A 22,676-nucleotide genomic window follows, 5' to 3' on the forward strand; every position below is an offset into this window, starting at 1 on the left:
TCAGAAACAGATTTGTTCTTTTTCAATCCATGATTTAGATGACAATATTAGTCTTAACAACATTGCGAGAGAATGATTTGTACAAGGCTGGCTGGATGCTGACCTTTCACAAATTATTCAAGTAAACAAAATCCCTATCACGAATGGGCATAATCTTAACGATTCATTGTCAGATAATCAGGTTGGTGTGAATTTAGACAATTCACCAGTGGACCTCAATAACACAGCATCAGTTTCCACAACATCAAATTCTTATAATCAGTCTTTTGATTATAAGAATTATAAGGCCCCCCCCCCCTCCCAAGAAGATACCGCCACAGATAATTACCCCAATCCCACACACAAAGAGAAAACTAGAGCTTATAGAAGAGGCTGTAGGGATGGTCAAATATCAACCCAACTCACTCCAATGAACGGAGAGCGGGAATTTTCAACCTTAGTAGGCATCCACTATATATCATTACTACAGAAAGGGTTGAAATTTGCACCCAATAATCATTTGAACAAGTTTGAGATGTATTTAGATCTTAACAAATTCACAAGGAAGTTTGCCCTGAAAGAGTATTTTATTAAACATCCCAGCATGCATCAGAAGACCTCACAAATATCATCATTTCAACATACAAATTTTAAACCGTCTTCAAAATTCAATCCGATTCACCTTAAAGGTCGAATGATGCAAACATTTGAAAAAATGGTTAAGAATGACATTGACAAGATTAACACCCGCCAGAACTGCATATATTGTAATCTCGCCAGAGTAGAAACCACAGAATTACGAGACCTACTAAGCAATAGGGATCTCATTATCAAACCAGCAGACAAGGGAGGGGGAGTTGTGCTACTAGATAAAGAAAACTACATCCAAGAATCGTATAAGATTCTACAAGATGACATAACGTATAGACAACTAACATCAGACCCGACTACCAAGTTTCATAAGATTCTTACCAATCACTTGAAACAGGGCCTACAAGCAGGTATTATCTATAAATCTGAATTCAATTACATACATATACAACATCCAAAAATGCCTTTTTTATTTTTACTATTTACTGAAAGTACACAAAAACATAATCAACCTACCAGACAGACCAATTATATCAGGTATCGGTTCAATGAACCTCCAATCTGTCACACTATATAGACACTTTTCTACATATCTTTGTGGGAAAATAGGAATCTTGCATCAGGGACACCACCCAAATCTTTAATATACTTAAGGATATTAATTGGGATGGCACATACTGGCTGGCAACAAGCGATGTGACATCACTCTATACGGTCATAGACCATACACGAGGCCTAGCCAGTGTTTCATATTTCCTCCTTCAAGATTCCAGCTTGAAACCAGAACAAGCACAATTTATTCTGGACAGTATAGTTTATACTAACTCATAACTATTTCTGGTTTCAAGACACGTTCCAACTCCAAATTAGAGGCACAGCCATGGGAACCAGATTCGCCCCAAGTTACGCTAATCTCTTTATGAGTAAATGAGAGATCGACAACATCTGGTCACACCCTAAGGTAGGGGCGAATCTGGTCCTCTGGCGACGCTACATTGACGACATCATTTTCGTATGGAAAGGTGACGAACCTTCACTTCAAAATTTCATTGTAGAGCTCAAAATTCAGACCATCTCAAGTTCACCACAAAGTAAAGTCAACAGTATATTGAATTTCTCGACCTGTAAATCTATGTTGACAATCATCAATTAAAGACCAAGACATACAATAAACCAGTAGATGCGAACAGTTTTATTTTAGCAATGCGTAACCACCATCCTCAATGGCTATCCAATATCCCTTTTGGCCAATTTAGGCGAGTTAGAAGAATCTGTTCAGATTTAGACACTTTTGAGACCCAAGGTACACATCTCGGAAATCAATTTTTAGTAAAAATATACAACCCAGAAATAGTAGACAAGGCCTTTTTAGAAACCTCCAAGTTGAACAGAGAGGACTTACTGTTCTACAAAGAGTCAAAAATTTCCAACCTGCAAACCTATATTGTACCTTTATTACATTGATGAAATCGGAGGTGGAGCTCTTTATTATGTATGCAAAACACCTATAAAAGGCTAACCAATCCTGGCTATCAAAACCATCCTTTGGCGGTATTTAAGCCACAACCAACAGGTCTGACAAGTTGCACCTTAAAAAAGTCACTAATGTGACGAAACCGGTTGGGACACGTGACAGCGCTTACCAAGAAGTAGCGTGCGTTCCACAGTGAAACGCACGCCAGCGTTTAATTGCAAAAAGAAATATTATTTACCTCTCTCCAGCGAGCGGCGAGACCAGCCCCAAGATTTACCCCAAGAGAACCCCAGCCTTCGTTTCTACAATAGCGCAAGTACTGTGGCCGTTAGTACGCCTGGACTTTTCTTATATTGGACGTTTAATATACAAACTCTGTGACATCAGGATACTCTCCATTGTGTTTGGGACACATGATAAAGTTTGGAAACTTTCATTTGAGCATCTAGGAATTTGGAATAGCTCACTTTTCAGAACTTGAAAGTGCTTTCTTATTTGAACCTTTTTTTTTTTTTATTGGATTTACCCTAATTTTGATTCATTATCACGATTTCTGTTATTGTGTGTATTTCTTTTATTACACTGATCTAATGTTGATTCTGTCAGCATTGTATGAGATTAAAATATTATTTTAACCAAGATTGATATATTCCATGCAATACTATATATCTATTTTTTGTGTATGCTTTTGGTCATTAGCGCTGGTTCTCCTATATTCTTTATGCATCCTATGCAAGACTGGATCACCTTGCAATAGAATCTAGCTGCTTACACAAATATTAAGATTGCTTTTGGGCTAGTGCGCAGTTCAACTATTGTTGTTCACACATATTAATATTCTAATTACCCCAATGATTCCCTTCAGAAATCTTCAGCTATTACCTTGTGTTACTCTTTGTGCCCTGCTCAACTGTATGGTGATGTCTATTTTCAGACCATTGTTGCCATAAACAAGGATCCAGAGGCTCCCATCTTCCAGGTGTCAGATTATGGTTTGGTGGCAGATTTATTTAAGGTAAATTTCTATTTTGTAGTCTTAAATGTGGATTTATAAAACTAACATTGTGAAACTGTGCAGTGATTGATTTTTAAATTGACCAAGCAAAGTCACACCACAGGCATCTCATGGCTCCAGTTTTTCCTAGATAAAATATGACCTGCAATCTGCACCTGCCTATGTATAAAATACCTTTTTCTAGTTCTTTTTATTTCCTCCTGATTTTTGTCTTGATGTCCTAATGAAATAGATGTTCTCCCTTTTTTTTTTTATTGCTTTACCTTTAATAATCTGTTTGACTAAATATATATTCCTTCTCTAGAGCTGCTGTGTCAGATCTCCATCTATGGAGAGAGCCAAGCAGCGCCAAAGTCCAGCTATATGTAAGCGCCTGGACCCTGCTGAATATTGCCAATAGTAGGGGATCCCTACCAAAGTACTGTTGTTGGCAAGTTGTTTAGTCAAATGGATTTTTAAAGTGCAAAACGCATATAAAATGTCTATTTCTTTTATGTTCGTATTTAGAACAATTATGTTTTATTAAGACATTAAGTACAAATGCCTGATATTTAGTCATTAACTTAACTGGCAGAAAAAAATGGAAACATAATGTTGTATAATATGGAGTAGAAAGAAGAGCCATCCTAAAGACAGTCAAGGAAAATTTTCCATTTCTCCTCTTATACAATATCCCAGGTATTGCAGGGCATGCTGTGGCTCATTCTTCCCCGTTCACCTTTCCCCATCACCTTGTGAGTTCTTTCAAAACCACATTGTCATCAATATTTTCAAATTCCATAATGGGGATAACACCAATGTTCATTGTATGAGTCACCTGCTTTATTTAAGTGATTTAATTTTGTTCACGTTGATATTCAAACGAATTGGCAAAAAACAAGCCAAACCTGGGTCTATTCTTTGTTTTAAATATATTTTTATATTAAATATTTTATAAATATTTTGTTTACTTTTTTAGTTTATACAATATATCTCTGGAACTTCTTACAAAGTGTTTTTATTGATTTTTGTTTTTATCCTTCATGTTTATAGTATTTTATCTGCATTTTATGTTTAGTGCAGTATTTATTAACACTAGTGGGACCTATGGGTAGTGATTGTCAGGGTCTTTTAATGGACAAAAGAGACCCTTCAGATTCCCAAGAACAAAATCATGCCGCTTAGAGCAATGTCACTGCATCTTCTGACGATATGTAAATCATCCTAATTGCTATTCCCCATGGTTTTAACATGAAAATGACCTATTCAAATTATAATACAGGATTGTTATATTTTCTATTTGTCTTAATGAAGTTCTTGGTGACATCTCAATAGGTTACTAAAAGGTCAGCAATATGACCTTTCTCCCTGGTCTTTTGTAACACAGCCAGACTTCCCTCTTGCTGAAAAGTGATTACATTTTAAAAAGGTTCAACAGAAGTTAAATTTTAGTCCTCAGACATAGTTTGTCTGTGTACAATGGGATTAGCGTCTGTCTGTTAAACACTATAGTGCATGTAATGATATTTGCAAAAAATCTCATGCATTTGATGACAGTTAAGATGGCCAGTCAGTAGTATTATTATTATTATCGTTTATTTGTAAGGCGCCACAAGGTATCCGCAGCGCCGTACACAGTACAAACAGTAGACCATACAGGGCAAAACAGTACAGAACATTAAACATAAAAAGTATAGGTATTGGTTGATGCCGTAGCCTAGATCCACAAAGAGTGAATGTTACAGGAGATGAGAGTACATGATACTCTTCATGGGTAACAAGGGACCATGGTGCAGCAATGTGTCACAGCCACATCGGAGTCTCATTCATTGCATGCTGGAATGTGCTGTCCTATATTAATCATCATCATCTTTATTTATATGACTCCACAGCACCACGCAATCAACAAAAAAAGTAGATAAGTAAGGGACAAGAGAAACAATAGAATCGGTGAAAATCAATAAGAGACTATAGAGAAAGCAACTGCACAGCTAGAACAAAGGAAACATTACAACGACGATGAGGATAGAGGAGGTAGAGAGAGACAAACTCGTGAGCGTTAATTTTGTGGATTAGGGTAGTAAACGGAGACAATGGAGGTGGAGTGAAAGTAGCAGGTGGAGCTTGAGGAGTAGATTTTTTGAGCGCTCGTTTGTTAGCGTTAACGCTAACAATTGAATACGCCCCTTAGTGTCTTGAAGGATCATACTAACTTTGTGATAAAAAAGTGTTTTAACCATAATGATGATAATGTATGACTCGCTTACATGGGTGTGATAAGTAGTACTTACTATACCTCTTCTGAACACTGCATTTTACGTATTGTCAACTCTGAATAAAATAAATGTTTCAATTACAGAGCTAGTGTGCTACAATGCCAGATAAGCTTATGTTGAAATTGTCTAGCATTATCACTCCAGAAAAGCCACAAATAAAAACAACTAACTTAGATGTTGAATTCTTTGAAAGATTGACTGCTACACAGAATTGGGTAGACATCATGTTATAAAAACACAGTTTGATTAATGTACCGTGTATTTATTACATATGTCGGTGCTATTCAATATATGTCAAAGAGTTCAGATGCACTGTCACAGCTTCCAGTGTGTTTTACTTAGTGTCTTCAACACGATAAGTGCAATTCTTATAAATCATGGAGGGGAGTAGGCATCTCATAGTGTATATACTACAGCTGCACTTTATGGGTTAGATGCTATATTTTTTTTTTGCCAAATTTAAGCTTGACTAAAATAATAACTTCAGTGATTGTTTTTTTTTCTTTTACATCCGGTTAGTATATAAATACAATCAGTTTTTTTGCATTTTGTTTTTTTTCTAAGCTTTGTTTATCTGTGCGCTGATTTCAGACATGGATTATAGGTTGAGATACTGGCTGCCTTATTTGCCCTTTCCTGTGTGTAATGGGGAAAGCAGGTGGTAGTGCCAGTACTTAATGCTGTTCCTGAACCTATGCCTGCTGGCGACATCCAAGGCAGAGCCACTTACTGTGTACAACATGTAGACAATTTCCTCAATAAATTTTGTAGGAGCATATTAATTCCACCTGATGGAAACGTAGATATTATGAATAATTGAAGGATTGTTTTCATCAGAGGATTTTCAGTAAGAACAACAGGGCTCCACTTTCCCACTGATATATTGTCCCATGTATTATTTGTGCTAATTGGGTGAATATTAGACTTTTTTATTCTATTTGCACTACCTGTCAATAGATCTTGAAAACATCAACTTTGTGGCAATTCTATTCTAATAAAACTATATAGTGATGAAATGGCAGAATACAGGCACATGAGAAATTAGTTTTTGTTTTGTTTTTAAAAAAAATAAATATATATTTATTTAAAATACACACAATAAAACCAAAGTACTTTTTGATCTTGACAGAATATTGTTTTATACATATTTATTGCATTTATTTTAAAAGTTGTTTTTTTTTTTTAAAAAAAAAAAAATCAAACTAATTCCATGTGTGTCTATATTATGCTGTTTTAATCAGCATATATTTTATTTAGAAAAGCGCTACCACAAAGTTGGTTTTTCGATATTTATGTTCTATAGGGTTTGACTTTTTTACCCTATTTTGGTGGCTTTTAATTATTCAGTACAAATATAGCACCTATTCCATCTTTTTGTGTTTTTTGTTTGCTTTTATCTGTCAATAAATCTGTTTAATATAGATATATTTTTAGTAAAACAAGGATATGTTAATAACAGGACTACTCACAATTGGCAAGCAGTGCACATAATCAAAGATTTAGGACTGGAAAGAGTCCAATTTTTTTCATTGATAATAAGATGTTTCATATCCTGTGTCAGAATTATTCAAGATACTTGTATTAAATGTTATATATGCTTCCATGAAGACAATTTAGTCATGCTGATTTATTTTGCAAAACATACAATCTCTACTCCGTGTCTGTGACATTTCGGTTTTTCTGAATACTTGTTGATTGTGGATGTGCTACAGATTCTGCATCCTTCATAGACTGTTAATAACAATAATTTTATTTATATAGCCCTTTTCTCCTGATAGGCTTAACAGCAGTGGTGGAACTTCCATTGGTGCGGCAGGTGTTGGCCCGCTGGTGCAGGGGGTCAGGGGCCCGGTTCCTTGCACTGGGGCCCACAGCTCTCTCGGGCCGCCTCTGCTTTACAGCACTTCTTATTTACGGAATAAAACCACTTGATACAAAATAAACATATAATAAAATGAGCAGAATACAGAAAAGAGAACTTAACATGGGCTATTATTAAAGTTGAGGTGCAGTAATGAAATGCTTGACTCAACTGATAAGTCTTGAGTCTGTTCTAGAATATGTCTAGAGAGGAGGCTTCTTAGACTGTGAGGCAGTGAGTTCCATAGCGGAGGAGCTGCGAAGCTAAAAGCTCCAACCTTAAATCAAATCTAGGAGATTCTAGGTACTATTGGTAGTTCTTCATCTGCAAATCAAAATGAGCAAATGGCAGTATAGGAAATCAGAAGCTACTTCAAGTATCTAGGACCCTGATTATGCAGATAAACCAATCTTGAAACAGATTTGCCAGGCAACCAGTGAAGGGAATGGGGCTGGTTAGTTAATAGCTTGGCTGCTACTTTTTGTACCAACTGCAAGTGGTTCTTTTCCTTGGAGAACCAGGTAGAGTGCATTGCAGTTGTCCATACATGAGGGGACACATCCATGATTAAGTGTAGCTGGGGCAAATGATACGGCTAAAAAAAAACCCCGTACTTTAGAGAAACCCAGACATTGAATCGGCTGCATCTGCTTTCGCACACCGTTATTGTAAATTTTACTGTGTATCGTTCATCCACCCCTTCCCTCTCCTGTTCCATCCATCAAGTCGTAGGCAGTAGTGTCATTTGCGTTCAGAAATTAATTGCATGCGATGCTAAGATTCTGCACGTTATTAGAGTTTGGTAGCGCGAACTCCCAAGCTTAATTCTAGTTGTTTGACCCAGCTACAGGCTTGTCATTTGACAGCTCCCATCACAAGAACCTCTGTTTTGTCAGAATCCAACCTAAGTCAGGTAGCACTCATCCACTCCTGGAGCTCAGCTAGATAGCCAATGAGGATTGATATTGGGTTCTTAGTACCTGGAGTAAAGGACAGGGACAGTTCTCATCTGCATACCAGTAGTAATCCAGGCCATAACATCTGATTATTTTACCTAGTGGTAGCATGTATACTGCAAATAGCATGGTAGATAGTGCCCTGTGGGACGCCACATGGCAGGGGCACTGGTGCAGATGGGTGCACTACTGAAGACATTCTGTGACAGTGAGAAACTGTTTGAACCAGCTTAGGACTGTCAAGTGAAGGGAGAAATGCAGGCACTTCTCTTTTCCCACTATGGAAAATATGAATAATGCAATAGTAAATTCAATAAATTAATCTAACAGATTCTAATGTGTCAGTTGAAAATTCTTTCCGTTCCAAGCCACATGTAGTACTAGTTACAAGATGTTGAACACAATGGAACGGAATATAATGTGCAATCCCGATGATCCCAAGTCAGGACCCTGATTTATGAAGTCTTCCTTCTGATGGATGTCTTCCACATTTGTTACCACACAAAAGCTCATCTAATATCGCCAAATAGATGTATGACGTTTACTCCATTTACATTACATATTAAACAAAAGAAAAATGACACATTGCGTGATACTGGCCTATAGTAAAAAGACAGTATCTTTTATTAACAAACTCACATTCTTAAAAGTAACTATGGCATAAATACCACAAAGTCTGTGATATACAAGATTCATATGAAATAAGGTAAGTTGCATGCACAATTAACAGGCAGCACACATCCAGGATCAGGCTCCACAAATGCTAACGGGCTTTCCTCCATATCTCAGTCTATGTGATAATGATATTCCCTCAGCCTTCACTCTGACACGTTTCAACTAATGAGTCTTTTTCAAGGTGAGACTCTTCATGAGTTGAAACAGCTCCATTGTGTTCAACTGTGTAAGTAGTACTACGTGTGGCTTGGACTGGAAAGAATTTTCAACTTCATTTGACAATTTTTAGGTGTATTGCTTTACGGTAAAAACGGGCTGCTCTCTTTTGGGTGCCTGTTGTTGAGTCTGTTTTTCCTTTTGTTATATCAGCTTAGGACTCATCCAGTCCAAAAAATGCTTCAGGTGCTCTATTAAAATCCCAAGTGTCAAATGTTGCAGCGAGATCAAGAAGGATTAAGATCGAACAATCGCACCTGTCTCTTGCCACTTAGAAGATCATTAAGCACCAGAACTTTTTCAGTACTATGTTGTCTCCTGAATCCTAACTGGAATGGATCGTAAATATCATGGTTCGCTAGATGGATTTTCAGTTGAGTTGAGAGCAACCACTTTCTCAATAACCTTCCCTAGAAATTAAAGGTTTGATACTGGTCTGTAATTAGTCTTACACTCTTCTTAGAAAAGATCTGACAGTTGCTTCCTTTAGTAGTTCAGAAAAATGCCTCTCTGCAAAGAGTATTGAAATTGGTGTAGTATTTGCCAAAATAGTACATCGGTACACCTTATTAGAAGGTTTGTTGGGGTTGGGTCCAGACTACAAGTGGTGAGAAGTAACCCTAGGGTAAGATGAAGTCTATGTTCAAGTTCTAAAACCTCAGCAGCATATAAACATAAGAAGTGGTCATAACAATAAGTTGAGATTTTATGCATGTTCTTGTAAACTGCTTTTGTTGTAAATGTACCATATTTATTTTTTACTATTAGCCAACTTTCACTCTGAGCAGATCTGTCATAGTTGGGCAAGGGTGATCCTAATGATACACAAAGAGATGATCTTGTAAGCTTTTATTAGATTTGACATGAGGGCTGCAGATTCATTTAAATAGGTGCTTGTTTATGATCTTCATTATTAACTTTCTCTATTTTTTTTTTTATTTGTAGGCGGTGCCAGAAATGACTGAACTGCTTAAGAAAAAATAGAGAGAACACAGTGGGAAAAAAAAGCTGCTTTTTTAAAATTTACCTTTGTAATTAACCATAAAACTAAATATGGACATAACACCACAGATCTCTGTATAATAAGCTCATGGAAGAAACCTTATATATTTTTTTTACGAGCAGTGTTTAAGTGTATCATGAAATAACATTACAGACAATAATAAAATTCAAGGGGAGTCGTATTAAAAAAAAATGATTGTCGCGATTCAACCTCACCTGCGAATTGTTGACTATAGTAGATATACTGCACCAATCTAGTTCCTGAAAAGTGGGTCAAGAATTGAATAGAAGTTGAAATCATAGTACAATTAGGAGTTGTAAATATAATACAGAATCCAGGGGACAATCAGGATCTTTAAAGAAGCCAGGGAAGATGTGGTGTGTCACTGACATTAACAGCAGTGACTCTCAAACGTCAGGTGCCAACAGTTATTTTTAGGTACATGAGCTGCTTGGTTCTTCGGACTGGGCCAGTGCTGTATATTACAGGGCTACAATAATGTATCTTGAATCCCAAAGTAGATATCATTTTTGGACATGACAATTTGTATTGAATGTTTGTTAAATTACTCCTCCATGACCTTAAATGTATCAATAAAAGCAAATGGGCTACCTGTCAACAATGTGAATTTAACCATTTTTATGTAGTAGACACACGTATCTTTCTCAAACAAAGAATAGGACAGTAATACATGTTGCATTAATAAATTCTAGAAAACACAGTCAGACTTCTATTTCTTACCACTGCACCATACACTTAGGCATGTTCATTGCTTGTCTTTAGCAAAGTGTGCTATTGGTTTTGTACTCATTAGTATAAGGGTGAATAGAACACTTGCTAACTAAGGATTTTTTAATGGAAAAATACAGTAAAACAAACTGGAATCTCTGCATCTCTACTTATCAACATTAAGAGATGGTATTTGCATATTTGACCATCAGCCTAACATTTGTTTGCCTGTATATCATTATCATCATCTTATATAGCATTTTAGCCACTTGTTCCTCATAACATTAACATTATGGGAATACACAAACACCAACTGAAGTAATATTACTGGCTTTTAGACACCTGCTCTAATTTGCAAAGGACGTAGAATTGCAGTCCAACGGTCTAATGCTCCCACAGGTTTCCAAATGTCATGAGGTTTTAATCCCTCTATACGAATGTGAATATCAGTCCATAGAGTCTCCCAGATTTTGGCATGGCCAGTCTGGCTACCTGCATCTGATATAAATGGTACACAGCAACCAACTATTGCCTGCTGTGTGTGCTGTACACAATTCTCACAAATAAGCCAGATGGGAGCCTTGATCACCAGTCTCCTGAGCTCTACCTGGACATGTATGTTATTCTTCCAGAAATTCCCATGGTCCTATGGCACATTACTTCTGGGATAATAGGTATTTCACTGCTTTTGGCTAAAGCACTTAGATATAGCTTATTATTCGGCAGGTGCACGGTGAAGGAATTGCTCCAATGTTCCTGTGAATGGAGACTTGAGAGCAATAAGACCGCTAATTCAGAGACCGGGCCAGGATAAGATAGTGGGTCCACTGTCTATACAGGTGTGTTTAACCCCTCGGTATATTTTGTGCTTTAATCCTACTGTCCTTGCAAAAGCCTTTTGAAGAGAGCATATTGAAACTGCAAATGGATGGATGAACAGGTTCGCACACATTGGAAACCTGGGAGCAAGACAATGAAATTGGACAAAAATAAAATAAAATCTGGTTTTATATCTTGTGGGGGTGCTGAACCGTTATTGATATGGCCCAGACACTCAAGGTCGTTATAGTGAGTTTGGGGAAAGTGTGAATTAATATTAAGTGAGTTTAGATAAATGGCTATGGCATAGTTTAACAAATAAAAGTTCTCACACTCAAATAGAGAAAAACAATATATAATTTATTTATATATTTCTCTTTCCTGCCATTTGGGGACACTGTGACAATGGGGTATAGTAGGTGGATCAGGAGTAAAGGCACTTTTAAAACTCAAACTATTTGGGTGGATAGCTCCTCCCCTATCCCCCTCCCATGTGGAGCCATTCTCCGTTTTAAAGTGTTGAGGAAGTAGTGTCTTTTATTTTGGACTCCTTCCTTTTTGGACCCTTTTCCAGATAGTGAATAGCCTGTTGGCTTCCTTCACTCTGGGTCCCTGTGTCGGGGAGTGCAGCCTGTTTGTGTCCCTCACCCCTTAACTGTGGCACATGCTGTCCTCCCTCCCGAATGACTTACCAACATCTCTCTAGCAAAGAGCAGATCTTTTCACTAAAAAGAGAGTACAACTCAGCAGTGGGAAGACTACGCACTAGGGGGTAAATGTATCAAAGTGCGAGTTTGCAACTCCAGCGATTTTCTCGGGAGAGTTGAAACTCTCCGATGTATTAAGTTGAGTTTTCATACAAAATCGCCAGAGTTCTGCTTCTGTCAAAATCGCTACTTGCAAAATCGCCAGAGATCAAACTCGCCACTGTTTGCCACTGCAGCTATACAAGTCTCCAATGTATGAAGCTGCGAGTTAGCAAACTCAGGAGAGTTTGCTTCTAAACACGCCAGATACAACATGCTGCTTGATAGCAGCGTGTTGTATCAACACATCACTGTTACACTGCCCTGGCAGTGTTAAAAAGTTAAAGAATAGATAAGTTTTTTAAAAAAAAAAAAGCGTGGGGTCCCCCTGCTATTTATGCTTAACCCTAGTGCTGCCTGACTAGTGCTGGTCCCGTGAAAATCGGGGAAAATTTTGCGTGGGGTTCCCCCGATTTTCACTTTACCAGCACTAGGCAAACCAGCCAGGGTTGGCGGCACTATAGCAGGGGAACGCGCGGCAGGGGTCCCCCTGCCATAATGACTAACCAACCTTAGGCTGTTCAGCGCTGGGCTGGATTCCCTAGGGAGTGGGGTCCGCCGAAAAAAATGAGTGGGCCCCCCCTAGAAAGAACCAGCCCAGTGCTGATAGCACTAGGGCTCTTCCTACTACCCCTGGGCTGTGGGTAGTAGGGTAATACGGCGAGAAAGTGTTAAAAAAAACAAACACACCAATTTTTTTTGTGGAACTACAAGTCCCAGCCAGCCAGGTTGCCCTAAAAACTGTGGCCATGCTGTTGCTTGTATAACTACAAGCACCAGCATACCACGGCAGCCAGGGCATGTTGGCACTTGGAGAACCACAAGTGCCAACATGCCCTTACATCCCTGGCTTGCTGGGACCTGTAGTTCCACAAAAAAAAAAGTTTACAAAACAACAACTCCCTCATAAAAACCCTCTTTTTAACCACATCTATTTAATAAAAATAAAAAAAAAACAAATACCAATGATGTTTTCTTTCTTCATCCAAACTTCCAGGCTTGCCCCAGTCCCTTAATATTTATACCTCCAATCTTGCCGGCTTGCCCCAGTCCCAGCCATTTTGTACTTCCAAAAACGATTGAAGAAAAGCAGGAACACTTCGCCCAGAAGGGGCCCATATTTGTAAGATCCCGACTCTGTGTACTTGATTGCAGAAAAATTAAAAAAAAACTTTCACCGCCGCAAACACCTCCTACCTAGTAGGAGGTCCGAATCGCAATGCCCTTACGTTGGTTGCGTAAGTTAAAACGACAGTATAATGTGATTTTCCCACGCTAGTGGGGAAATCACATAATACTGTACCTAGAGCTTACGCAAGTAACGTAGCTCATTGCGCATGCGCTACACTAGCGTAAGCTGTAATACAGTAAATACAGCTTACGCAAGTATTGTAGCGCATGCGCAATGAGCTACGTTACTTAGCCCTGGACTCTCCATAGTGTATAGGACACCTCTAAATCACAGTGTGTACATAATTTAATCCTGGACATTAGGCAGATCTTAGTTTTTGCATAGCCTGAAGTTGCGGATTTGTTTGACTTCTCCCTTTTTAAAAGGCAAAAGAAGCAGGGTGTTTGTTCCCTGCCTTCTCCTCAGCTCTTGGAGTTTGTATTTGAGGCTTGGCAGAAACTGGACAGACAATTACAGAAGCTGGGTAAATTGAAATCCCTTTAACCCTTGTCATGTTTGGAGTCTGTAAAATGGGAAAGTTCTCCCAAAGTGGATCCTCCTATTCTCCACATCACCAGAACCACTGCTATTCTGGTGCAGGGTGTAGTTTTGCTTGGAGATGCTACAAATAAAAAGTGTACTTTCTTCTTCGTTCTGCATGTATGGCAGCAGGAAGTTTGGTTAGACCCAACATGTCTACAACTTGGGTCAACAAAAAAAATCAAAAATGGGATGAAAAAATTGGTTAAGGGCCCAAGGAAAATAGGCCTAGACCAAACTTAAATCGTACCGTAGAGCCTTTGCCATTTGACGGTGTTACTCTGATACCGAAACTGGAGCAAATCAGGTGGCCACAGGCGGCGAGAGCCTGTCAGCACTGCTAAACTGAAGCAACCCAGGTTTCGGTCCTTTCGTACCTTTTGATAGGTCGAGAGTGGCACCCGTCAGATGCTAGCCTTCTTCCTAAAGGGGAGGGCTCCTATAGGGGCTGGGGCTCTGGCAGAGGTGGGGAGGACAAGACCGCTGCATGATGGGACATCCTGCCATGGTCTTGTCTTTTCGGGATCAGTGGTGAACCTTGACTTTTGATGTCTGGGTTCGGGGGATTGTGACTTGTGGCTATGCTATAAACATTGTCAAGTTCCCTCATGTAGGTTCTTCACCACAGAGCTGGAGACTGGTGCTCCAGGAGGCTACTTGGAAACTTCTGGTTTCTGGCATGATTATTCAGGTCAAGCCTCTGGAACAAGGTTTGGGGTTTTACTCCAACCTCTTCCTGATCTCAAAACCAGGCAGATTGTTTGTTACGATCTTGAATCTCAAAACTCTTAACAAGAGGGTTCAGGTATTGATATTCCGTATGAATTCCTTGTGACGCTAGACGTAAAGGATGCCTATATACACATCCCCAGACGGAGGGACATCAATGTCTCCTCTGCTTTGCAGTCCGTGAAGAGCATTATCAGTTTAGGGCTTTACCCTTTGGTCTCTCTTCTACCCCACGGGTTTTCACCAAAATTATGGCTGTCATTATGGCTGATTTCGCGAGACCCACGGCTGGATTCTAAATCTACCCAAGTCTTCCTTGATTCCTGCACAACGAATGTGGATTTGCACCTCAACTTCGAAACGATGTGTTATAAGGTCGTCCTCTTGGAGGACAATATTTTTTTCGATTCCGCACAAGACCAGGTTCCATGTCTGCTGCATGAAACTGCTCGGGACCGTGGTATCTGTGTTCGAGGCTGTGGCCTTTGCACAAATTAATTTCAGGCTGCTGCAGAGAGAACTTTTAAGGAAATTATCCAAATCCACCCTTCATCTGGACAGGCAGATTATCATGCTGTCTTTGGCCAGGCATTGCTCCCTCATGTGGTAGTTAACCAGAGCACCTCTGGTCAAGGGTCAGTCCTTCCAGTCAGGGACTGGACCTTAGTTACCACAAATGGTAACGGTTGAGGCATGGTCATCTTCAATTCCAAGTCCGCTGGAGTCCTCCTTTCCTATCAATGTTCAGGAACTCAGAGGAATATGCAGGGTGATTGTTCAGGGTCAGTGTGTTCTGGTCGGAAGGCTCATGAAGGTCTAATCGGACAATGCTACAGCTGTAGCTTACCTGAACCTTCAATGGGGAACACCCAGGGCCATGGCAATGTGGGAGACAGTGTGTATCATGTCCTGGGTGTAATACTATGTTCCCATGATATTGGTCATATTTATCCCAGAACTGGTGAACTGGAAGGCTGATTAACTCAGCTGCAACAGGATCGACCTGGGAAAATGGTCCCTTCACGGTCTTTTCGTTCAACGTTTGGGTCAGCCAGAGATCAACCTCATGGCGTCCCGTCTGAACTTCAAGTTCCCTCTCTTCTGCAGGAAGATCCTGTGGCGGTTTCGTCTGGTGTACCTATTTCCTCCATTTCCCATGCATTCGCCGGTGCTCAAGAAGCTAAAAAGAGAAACCGTTATCCGCCATACTGGGGGCTCCAGACTGGTTGCACAGGATGTGGTACTCAGACGTTCAAGGGATGGCAGTAGGTCCAGCTTTCTGGTTGCCGCTTTGTCCAGATCTTCTGGTACAAGGCTCTCTTCGCTGCTACTCTTTTGGTCATCTGGCTTTGAATGGCTACTGAAACTCTGATACTTCAGTCCCGGATTTTCTCTCAACCGGTTATGGGGACAATGATTAAGGTGCAGAAACCATCTCATCTTATTCTGCAAATTACTATCGTGTGGGAAAAGCTTCAGTCCAGTGTTGTGAAGGTCACAGTTCTCACACTTCCCGACTTCGTATTTCCATTACTATCCTTCCTACAGGACTGTTTTGATAAAGGTCTCAATCTCACTTCTCTGAGAGCTTCTAAACTTGCAGTTTCAATTTTCTTTCAGTGCAAGTTGGCAGTCATGAACACTGTAAAAAAAACAAAAACAGAAGCAGAAGTCACTTGATCAATTTATAGGTTCATAGCAGGTACTTGAACAATGTGCAGACTTTTCTACAAGGGGTTCTACATGCTCAGCCCCCTTTTGTACATCTGGTAGAGCCTTGGGATCTTGTAACCGTTACTTTTGAAGAAGTAAAACAAATAGTAAATTATGTAAGTATACATTTATTTTTTTTCCATTCCTTCTCTTCCATAGGTAGTGCACCATGGAACAAGGCAAGAATTTTGGGAGGGGAAGATCTAACTAATGCTGCTTGAAGACTCTACCTCCCCAAAACTGCCCTGTTTGTGGGTTGTGTTTAGCCTGTCATGCGTAAGAAAAATTTGAATGTTGCTCCTCGTGTCTTTTTTTTAGATATGTTGCTACAGAAGGGACCTGCAAAAGAATGGGTAGAATGTGCTTTTAAGGATTATTGAGATGGTCTACCAGGCAAAGCATAATACAGGGTAATGATATTTTTCACTTCCTTTGCAAACGGTAGGCATCATAACTTGGTATTCACTGTAGATGAAACCTTTGTCCTAAACTGTGGAAAAATCTTATTTCTACTTTTTACAAAAATAATGCAACAAAACTGTGTTTAGCTGTCTCTGGCGTGATGTCCACAAGGAATACATTTTTGGGATCAGAGTCTTGAGCGGAAACTTCTTGAGGTGAGGAACGCGTCAGCGGGTATCCTACCTGTGCTGGTCACCCCAAGAATATCTTGCCCAATTCTATTTGCCTGGGAATTATGTCCATTTTGAGAAGTTCCAGCCTCCATTATTTACAGTGAACTACTTTCCGGATAGTAAGGTACAAGCTGCCTCTGTATTTTAATAACAATAAGTATCAATTACTTTTCTAATGGCTTCCATCGTTGTCTGAAGAGGATTAAACTGTTGGTAATTTACAGTTTGACTACTATTCGCATCCACAAAGAAAGTGTTTGATTACTAATCTATAAGTTTGCTGTTTGTATGCTGTGGATATTACAACTTCACAAATTTATCTTGATTTTGTCAAAGGAAGCAAGATGAGAACTTTTTATCACACTAATATTGAGATTACTCAAGTGAAATAATGTTTTCCACATGAGGATGATCACACCCAAATGACTGGGGATTTATAAAGTTCATCTATGAATTTATTGAGCTGGATTGATAGACTATACTCTTAACTTTGATATTTATCTATAGAACTGCCAGGGTTAGACTGTATAATCGTTTCATTTGTGATTTTAACTGGATGAAGTTTCTTAATAAACACAATTGTTACTTAAACCTGTGCTCATTAGATTATTATTTTGTTTGTATTATCTATGGGGATGGTTAATGATACAGAGCTTTGCACTATTCAAATTACCTTAGGAAATGTGAGTGATACCTAGTTGGGATTTTCTTATACTCTGGCAATCCTTAAGCATAGATTACAGGAATCCTTTCTAATTTCGAGTATTTGTATAGTAAATAAATATAGAGGAAGTGAGTTTTGTGACACATTTTTATATAAAAAAAACTATATAACATAGCTGTCTGATAATTGAAAATTAAAGGCATCATTAGTATGCCTCAACTGTGGCATACTAATCACAATAGGAATAATTTGTGCAATAAGCTTTGTAATATTGCTATATAATATGATACCTGTAATAAAGTTGGTGCACATTTTGATTAAACTGTGGATGCCCATCTAACATGACAAGGTGATTCTCATTCAGATGGATACCTACATTAACAATTTCTATAACAGGGCACTTGTCTCTGTCTGTGGTTTGGTTTTTGCCTACATGTTATATGAATATGATCTTAGGGACCAGGTAAATATTCGTCCAAGTAAAAGCACCTATGGATAGAAGCAGGGCTGGACTGGCCATCTGGCTCTTCTGCCTTTTGTCAGAAGGGCTGATGGCTGTATGGGCCCGTCCGGTTCCCTGCGCTTCTAGTCCCGCAGCTTTTTTTTTTCCTTATGTACTTCCGCGCGGCCGCGCGATGTGACGTCATGACATCACGCAGGCACCTAGGAGCCTTTGGTCTGAGTGTTGAGGTAAGTTGGTGTGCTCTTTTTATTTGTATTCCATCCAGGGGATAGTGACAGATACTGCAGGGGGGGGGGGGGGGTGAGTGAAAATGTCTGCAGGAGGAAGGGGGGGGGGGTGAGTGAGAATGTCTGCAGGAGGAAGGGGGGGGGGGTGAGTGAAAATGTCTGCAGGGGGAAGGGGGGTGAGTGAAAATGTCTGCAGGAGGAAGGGGCGGGGGTGAGTGAGAATGTCTGCAGGAGGAAGGGGGGGTGAGTGAAAATGTCTGCAGGGGGAAGGTGGGGTGTGTGAAAATGTCTGCAGGGGGAAGGAGGGGTGAGTGAAAATGTCTAGGGGGAAGGGGGGTGAGTGAAAATGTCTGCAGGGGGGACAATGGCTGTTGGAGGGGGAAATAAAAATGGCCAATGTGTGTGGGGGACAGTATATGACTATAATGTGTGCTAGTAAGTGAATGTGGGGTTGTTTGGGAAAAATTAGGTCTATTTATTAAATGTGATTATGAATTATTTAATGCCTGAGATGGTTGTGGGAAATGGTTATTTTTTATTAAAAGTAAATGTTAGTTAATTTCTTGCTGGGGTTGTTTGGAGGGAGGGAAATAGGTTTATTTATTAAATGGGAATATTATTAATTTAATGTTGGGGCTGTTTGTAGGGAAATAGGTCTATTAAATGTATATACTATTTAATGTCAGGGCTACTTGGAGGGAAATAGATGTATTTATCAAATGTGAATACTATTATTTTAATGTTGAGGCTTGATTGAGGCCTAATTTTAAAACGTGGGTGCTATATTGATTTAACACCGGTGCTGGTTGGAGTTTTCTAAATATCATGTACCCATTTTTTTTCCCCCGAATAAGGCCCCCAACATTCCAGGATCCAGACAAGCAGCAACTGACCTAAAGACACCAGCAGCCACAAGTGATGACAAGACAGGTAGGAGAGAGCAGGACAGTCTGCCAACTGTCCTGAATTTGGCAGGTGACTATTCCGCTTAGTCAGCATTTGGTCTGACTGCAAGGACAGTTGGGAGGTATGTCCTACTTCACATTGTACTGCTTGTGAAGGCAGAACTGTGTGTACCTAACAGTAGTGCTCACAGTATTGCCTATTTGTTGAAAATGTGTCTAATAACCATATTACATCATAGGAGCCCCCTTGTCTTAAGTGCCAAGGGCCCAGCGAGCCTTAATCCAGCTCTGTTTAGCAGGAGGGAGCTGATAGCTACTCCCAGTCCCTGGATAGGACACAGCCTGCACAGCAAGCCGAGGAGCTGTAAGTCTAATGAGATTTATTAATCTTGTGAGACTAAGAGCTTCCCTGCTCACTCTACAGGAAGTTCACACTCTGATGGACGTCAGCAGCATCAGAAGCAAGTACAGTGGGCTGGGGGTGTTGTAATGTGTTTCTGGGGTTGGGGGGTGGCATGATAGGGAGGGCCTGATAAAACATTACATTATTATAATGTATGTATCAATGCCTCATGTTGACCACGCCCCCAACATAATGTGGCTGCACAGCGGCACACAGTTTTGTCCTGCTCATCAACAGAGATGGGCCTGTATGCTTGAAATGCCAGGACTGATTTTTAGTCCCAGTCCGGCCCTGGATAGAAGTGTGTGCTAGGCCAAAATAAATGTAGTCACAATCTCCAAAACACTAGACAGAAAAAAGGATGGTAGTTTGGGTGTAGAGTTATATGTCCCCTTAAATATGTCTTTAATGTTCAAAATGTGCTCCTGTATTTTTGTATTACATTTTCTAGTCAATCACAGCACTAATGAATCATTTGAAAAATTTCAAAACTGATAGTATTGTTCCACTAAAACGTAGACTGTGTTGAGTGAGATAAATGGAAAGATGATCTCTTAAGAAAATTAATTTCAATAGTGTTCACAAAGGAGAATAACACAATAGGTATTATGTTGTGTAGTAATAAACCAGGCACACCATTAAAAAGCTTCTCCAGTTTACATACACCCATGTGTACTAATGGAGTTATTCAGTAACAGATAAACCACTATTACTTATATTTAAGAACATAACAAAATGCTGTTGTAAAGCTGATGTGGTACCAATATTTCAAACGGAGACTAAATCAGGGCTAACAAATTATAGACCTGGGAGTAAAATATTTGAAGTAATGCTCTCCAGATGTTTATTATGGAATATAAACTTATAACACTCTGTCAGCATGGGTTAATAATAGGACAGGTTGTGCCAAACCAATCTGATTTTATTTATGAGATCGTAAGCTGTAAGCTGGATATTGGTAGTACAGTGGATGTGCTATATTTGGATTTTTCAAAAGCATTTGATAATGTTGCACATAGCAGATTGGTACATAAAATGATGTTAGGACTAGTGGAAAATTGAAATTGAAAGATAACTGGCTTTATGATTGAAAGCGGAGGATTGTTATAAATGCAATATACAGTTAGGTCCATATAGATTTGGACAGTGGCACAATTTTTATAATGCTCTGTACGACAATGAATTTAAAATGAAACAATGGAGATACTTTCAGGGTTAATTTTCGAGGTTGAACAAAAATATATGAAATGTTTCGGAAGTGCAACACAATACATAGTTCCCTATTTTCAGTGACTCGAATGTAATTGGACAAATTAGCAATCATAAATAAAATATTCATTTTTAATACTTTGTCGTGAATCCTTTGCAGGCAATGACTGCATGAAGTCTGGAACCCATGGACAGCAAATGCTGGGTTTCCTCCTTTTGTTATGCTTTGCCAGGTCTTTACCGGAGTGGTCTTCAGTTGTTGTTTGTGGGTCTTTCTACCTGTACAGTCAGGCCCGGGCTCTGGAGGGCACAACAGATTAAAAATTCCTTTAAAACTGTGCGGCGACTGCTGACCATACCTTTCACGGCCGCCGCACAGCTTCAGATACATCCACAGGGAGGGAGGGACTATTGCTCACCACCTCCGCCTGTCTGCTCCGTCTCCTCCCCTCCACTCACTGACTGACTGTCGGGCGTGACATCATCATCACGGCCCGACAGTGTCAGTGAGTGGAGGGGAGCAGAGAGGAGGCAAGTTAAGGTAAGAAAAGACGCACATTTTAAAAATTGGCACCCCCACCCTGCACACTTACACACTATTTTATAAGTGTGCAGGGTGGGGGCGCCGATTTTGAAAATGTGCCTAGGGCGCCACGGACCCTAGTACCGGCCCTGTGTACAGTCATGGTCAAAAGTTTTGAGAATGTCACAAATATTGTTTTTCACAAAGTTTGCTGCTTCAGTGTTTTTAGACCTTTTTGTCAGATGTTGCTATGGTATACTGAAGTAAAATTAAAAGCATTTCATAAGTGTCAAAGGCTTTTATTGACAATTACATAAGTTTATGCAAAGAGTCAATATTTGCAGTGTTTACCCTTATTTTTGAAGACCTCTGCAATTCGCAAGGTGCTCCATCATGCTGGAAAAGGCATTGTTCGTCATTAAACTGTTCTTTGATGTTTCGTAGAAGTTGCTCTTGGAGGATATTTTGGTACCATTCTTTATTCATGGCTGTGTTCTTAGGCAAAATTGTGAGTTAGCCCTCTCCCTCGGCTGAGAAGCAACCCCACACATAGAGGGTCTCAGGATGCTTTACTTTACTGTTGGCATGACACAGACTGATGGTAGCACTCACCTTTCCTTCTCCGAACAAGTGTTTTAGGCAAAAGTGATAACAAAGTGGCTTGGCGAGCAAAACATAAAAATTTTGGGTACATGGCCAGGAAACTCCCCAGACATAATTCCATTGAGAACTTGTGGTCAATCCTCAAGAGGTGGCTGGACAAACAAAAACCCACAAATTCTGACAAACTCTAAGCATTGATTAGGCAAGAATGGGCGGCCATCAGTCAGTATGTGGCCCAGAAGTTGATTGACAGCATGCCAGGGCGAATTGCAGAGGTCTTCAAAAAGAACACTGCAAATATTGACTCTTTGCATAAACTCGGAATGTACCAAACTGTTGATTTGGCCACTCCTAAGGTCCCCGCTATACCTCTGCTGGATTTATTTTGTTTTTTTGCAGCCTAAGAATGGCCTGTTTCACTTGCATTGAGAACAATGTTGTGGGTTCACAGCAACAGCTTCCAAATACAAATACCACACTTGGAAAAAGAAGTAACGTAGAAATAGTCTACA

At 39.7% G+C, this 22,676-nt stretch overlaps 1 protein-coding gene across 2 annotated transcripts in view; it reads left to right on the top strand.

Moving 5' to 3' along the window:
* The window catches only part of ETFA (electron transfer flavoprotein subunit alpha), a 34,501-nt gene extending 23,854 nt beyond the window's left edge, over positions 1–10,647 (top strand). Inside the window, exons 11-12 of one of the 2 annotated variants that reach the window (XM_075208428.1) lie at positions 2,979–3,059; positions 9,968–10,647. In XM_075208428.1, the coding sequence (XP_075064529.1) occupies positions 2,979–3,059; positions 9,968–10,006 (120 nt within the window). In that variant the 3' untranslated portion in view covers positions 10,007–10,647. Of the gene's footprint in view, positions 1–2,978; positions 3,062–9,967 lie in introns of those variants that run through there. The other variant, XM_075208429.1, reaches the window with a different exon arrangement.
* Positions 10,648–22,676: the final 12,029 nt, after the last annotated feature.

Source organism: Mixophyes fleayi, chromosome 4 (genome assembly GCF_038048845.1).
Source record: "Mixophyes fleayi isolate aMixFle1 chromosome 4, aMixFle1.hap1, whole genome shotgun sequence".
Taxonomy (NCBI): Eukaryota; Metazoa; Chordata; class Amphibia; order Anura; family Limnodynastidae; genus Mixophyes; species Mixophyes fleayi.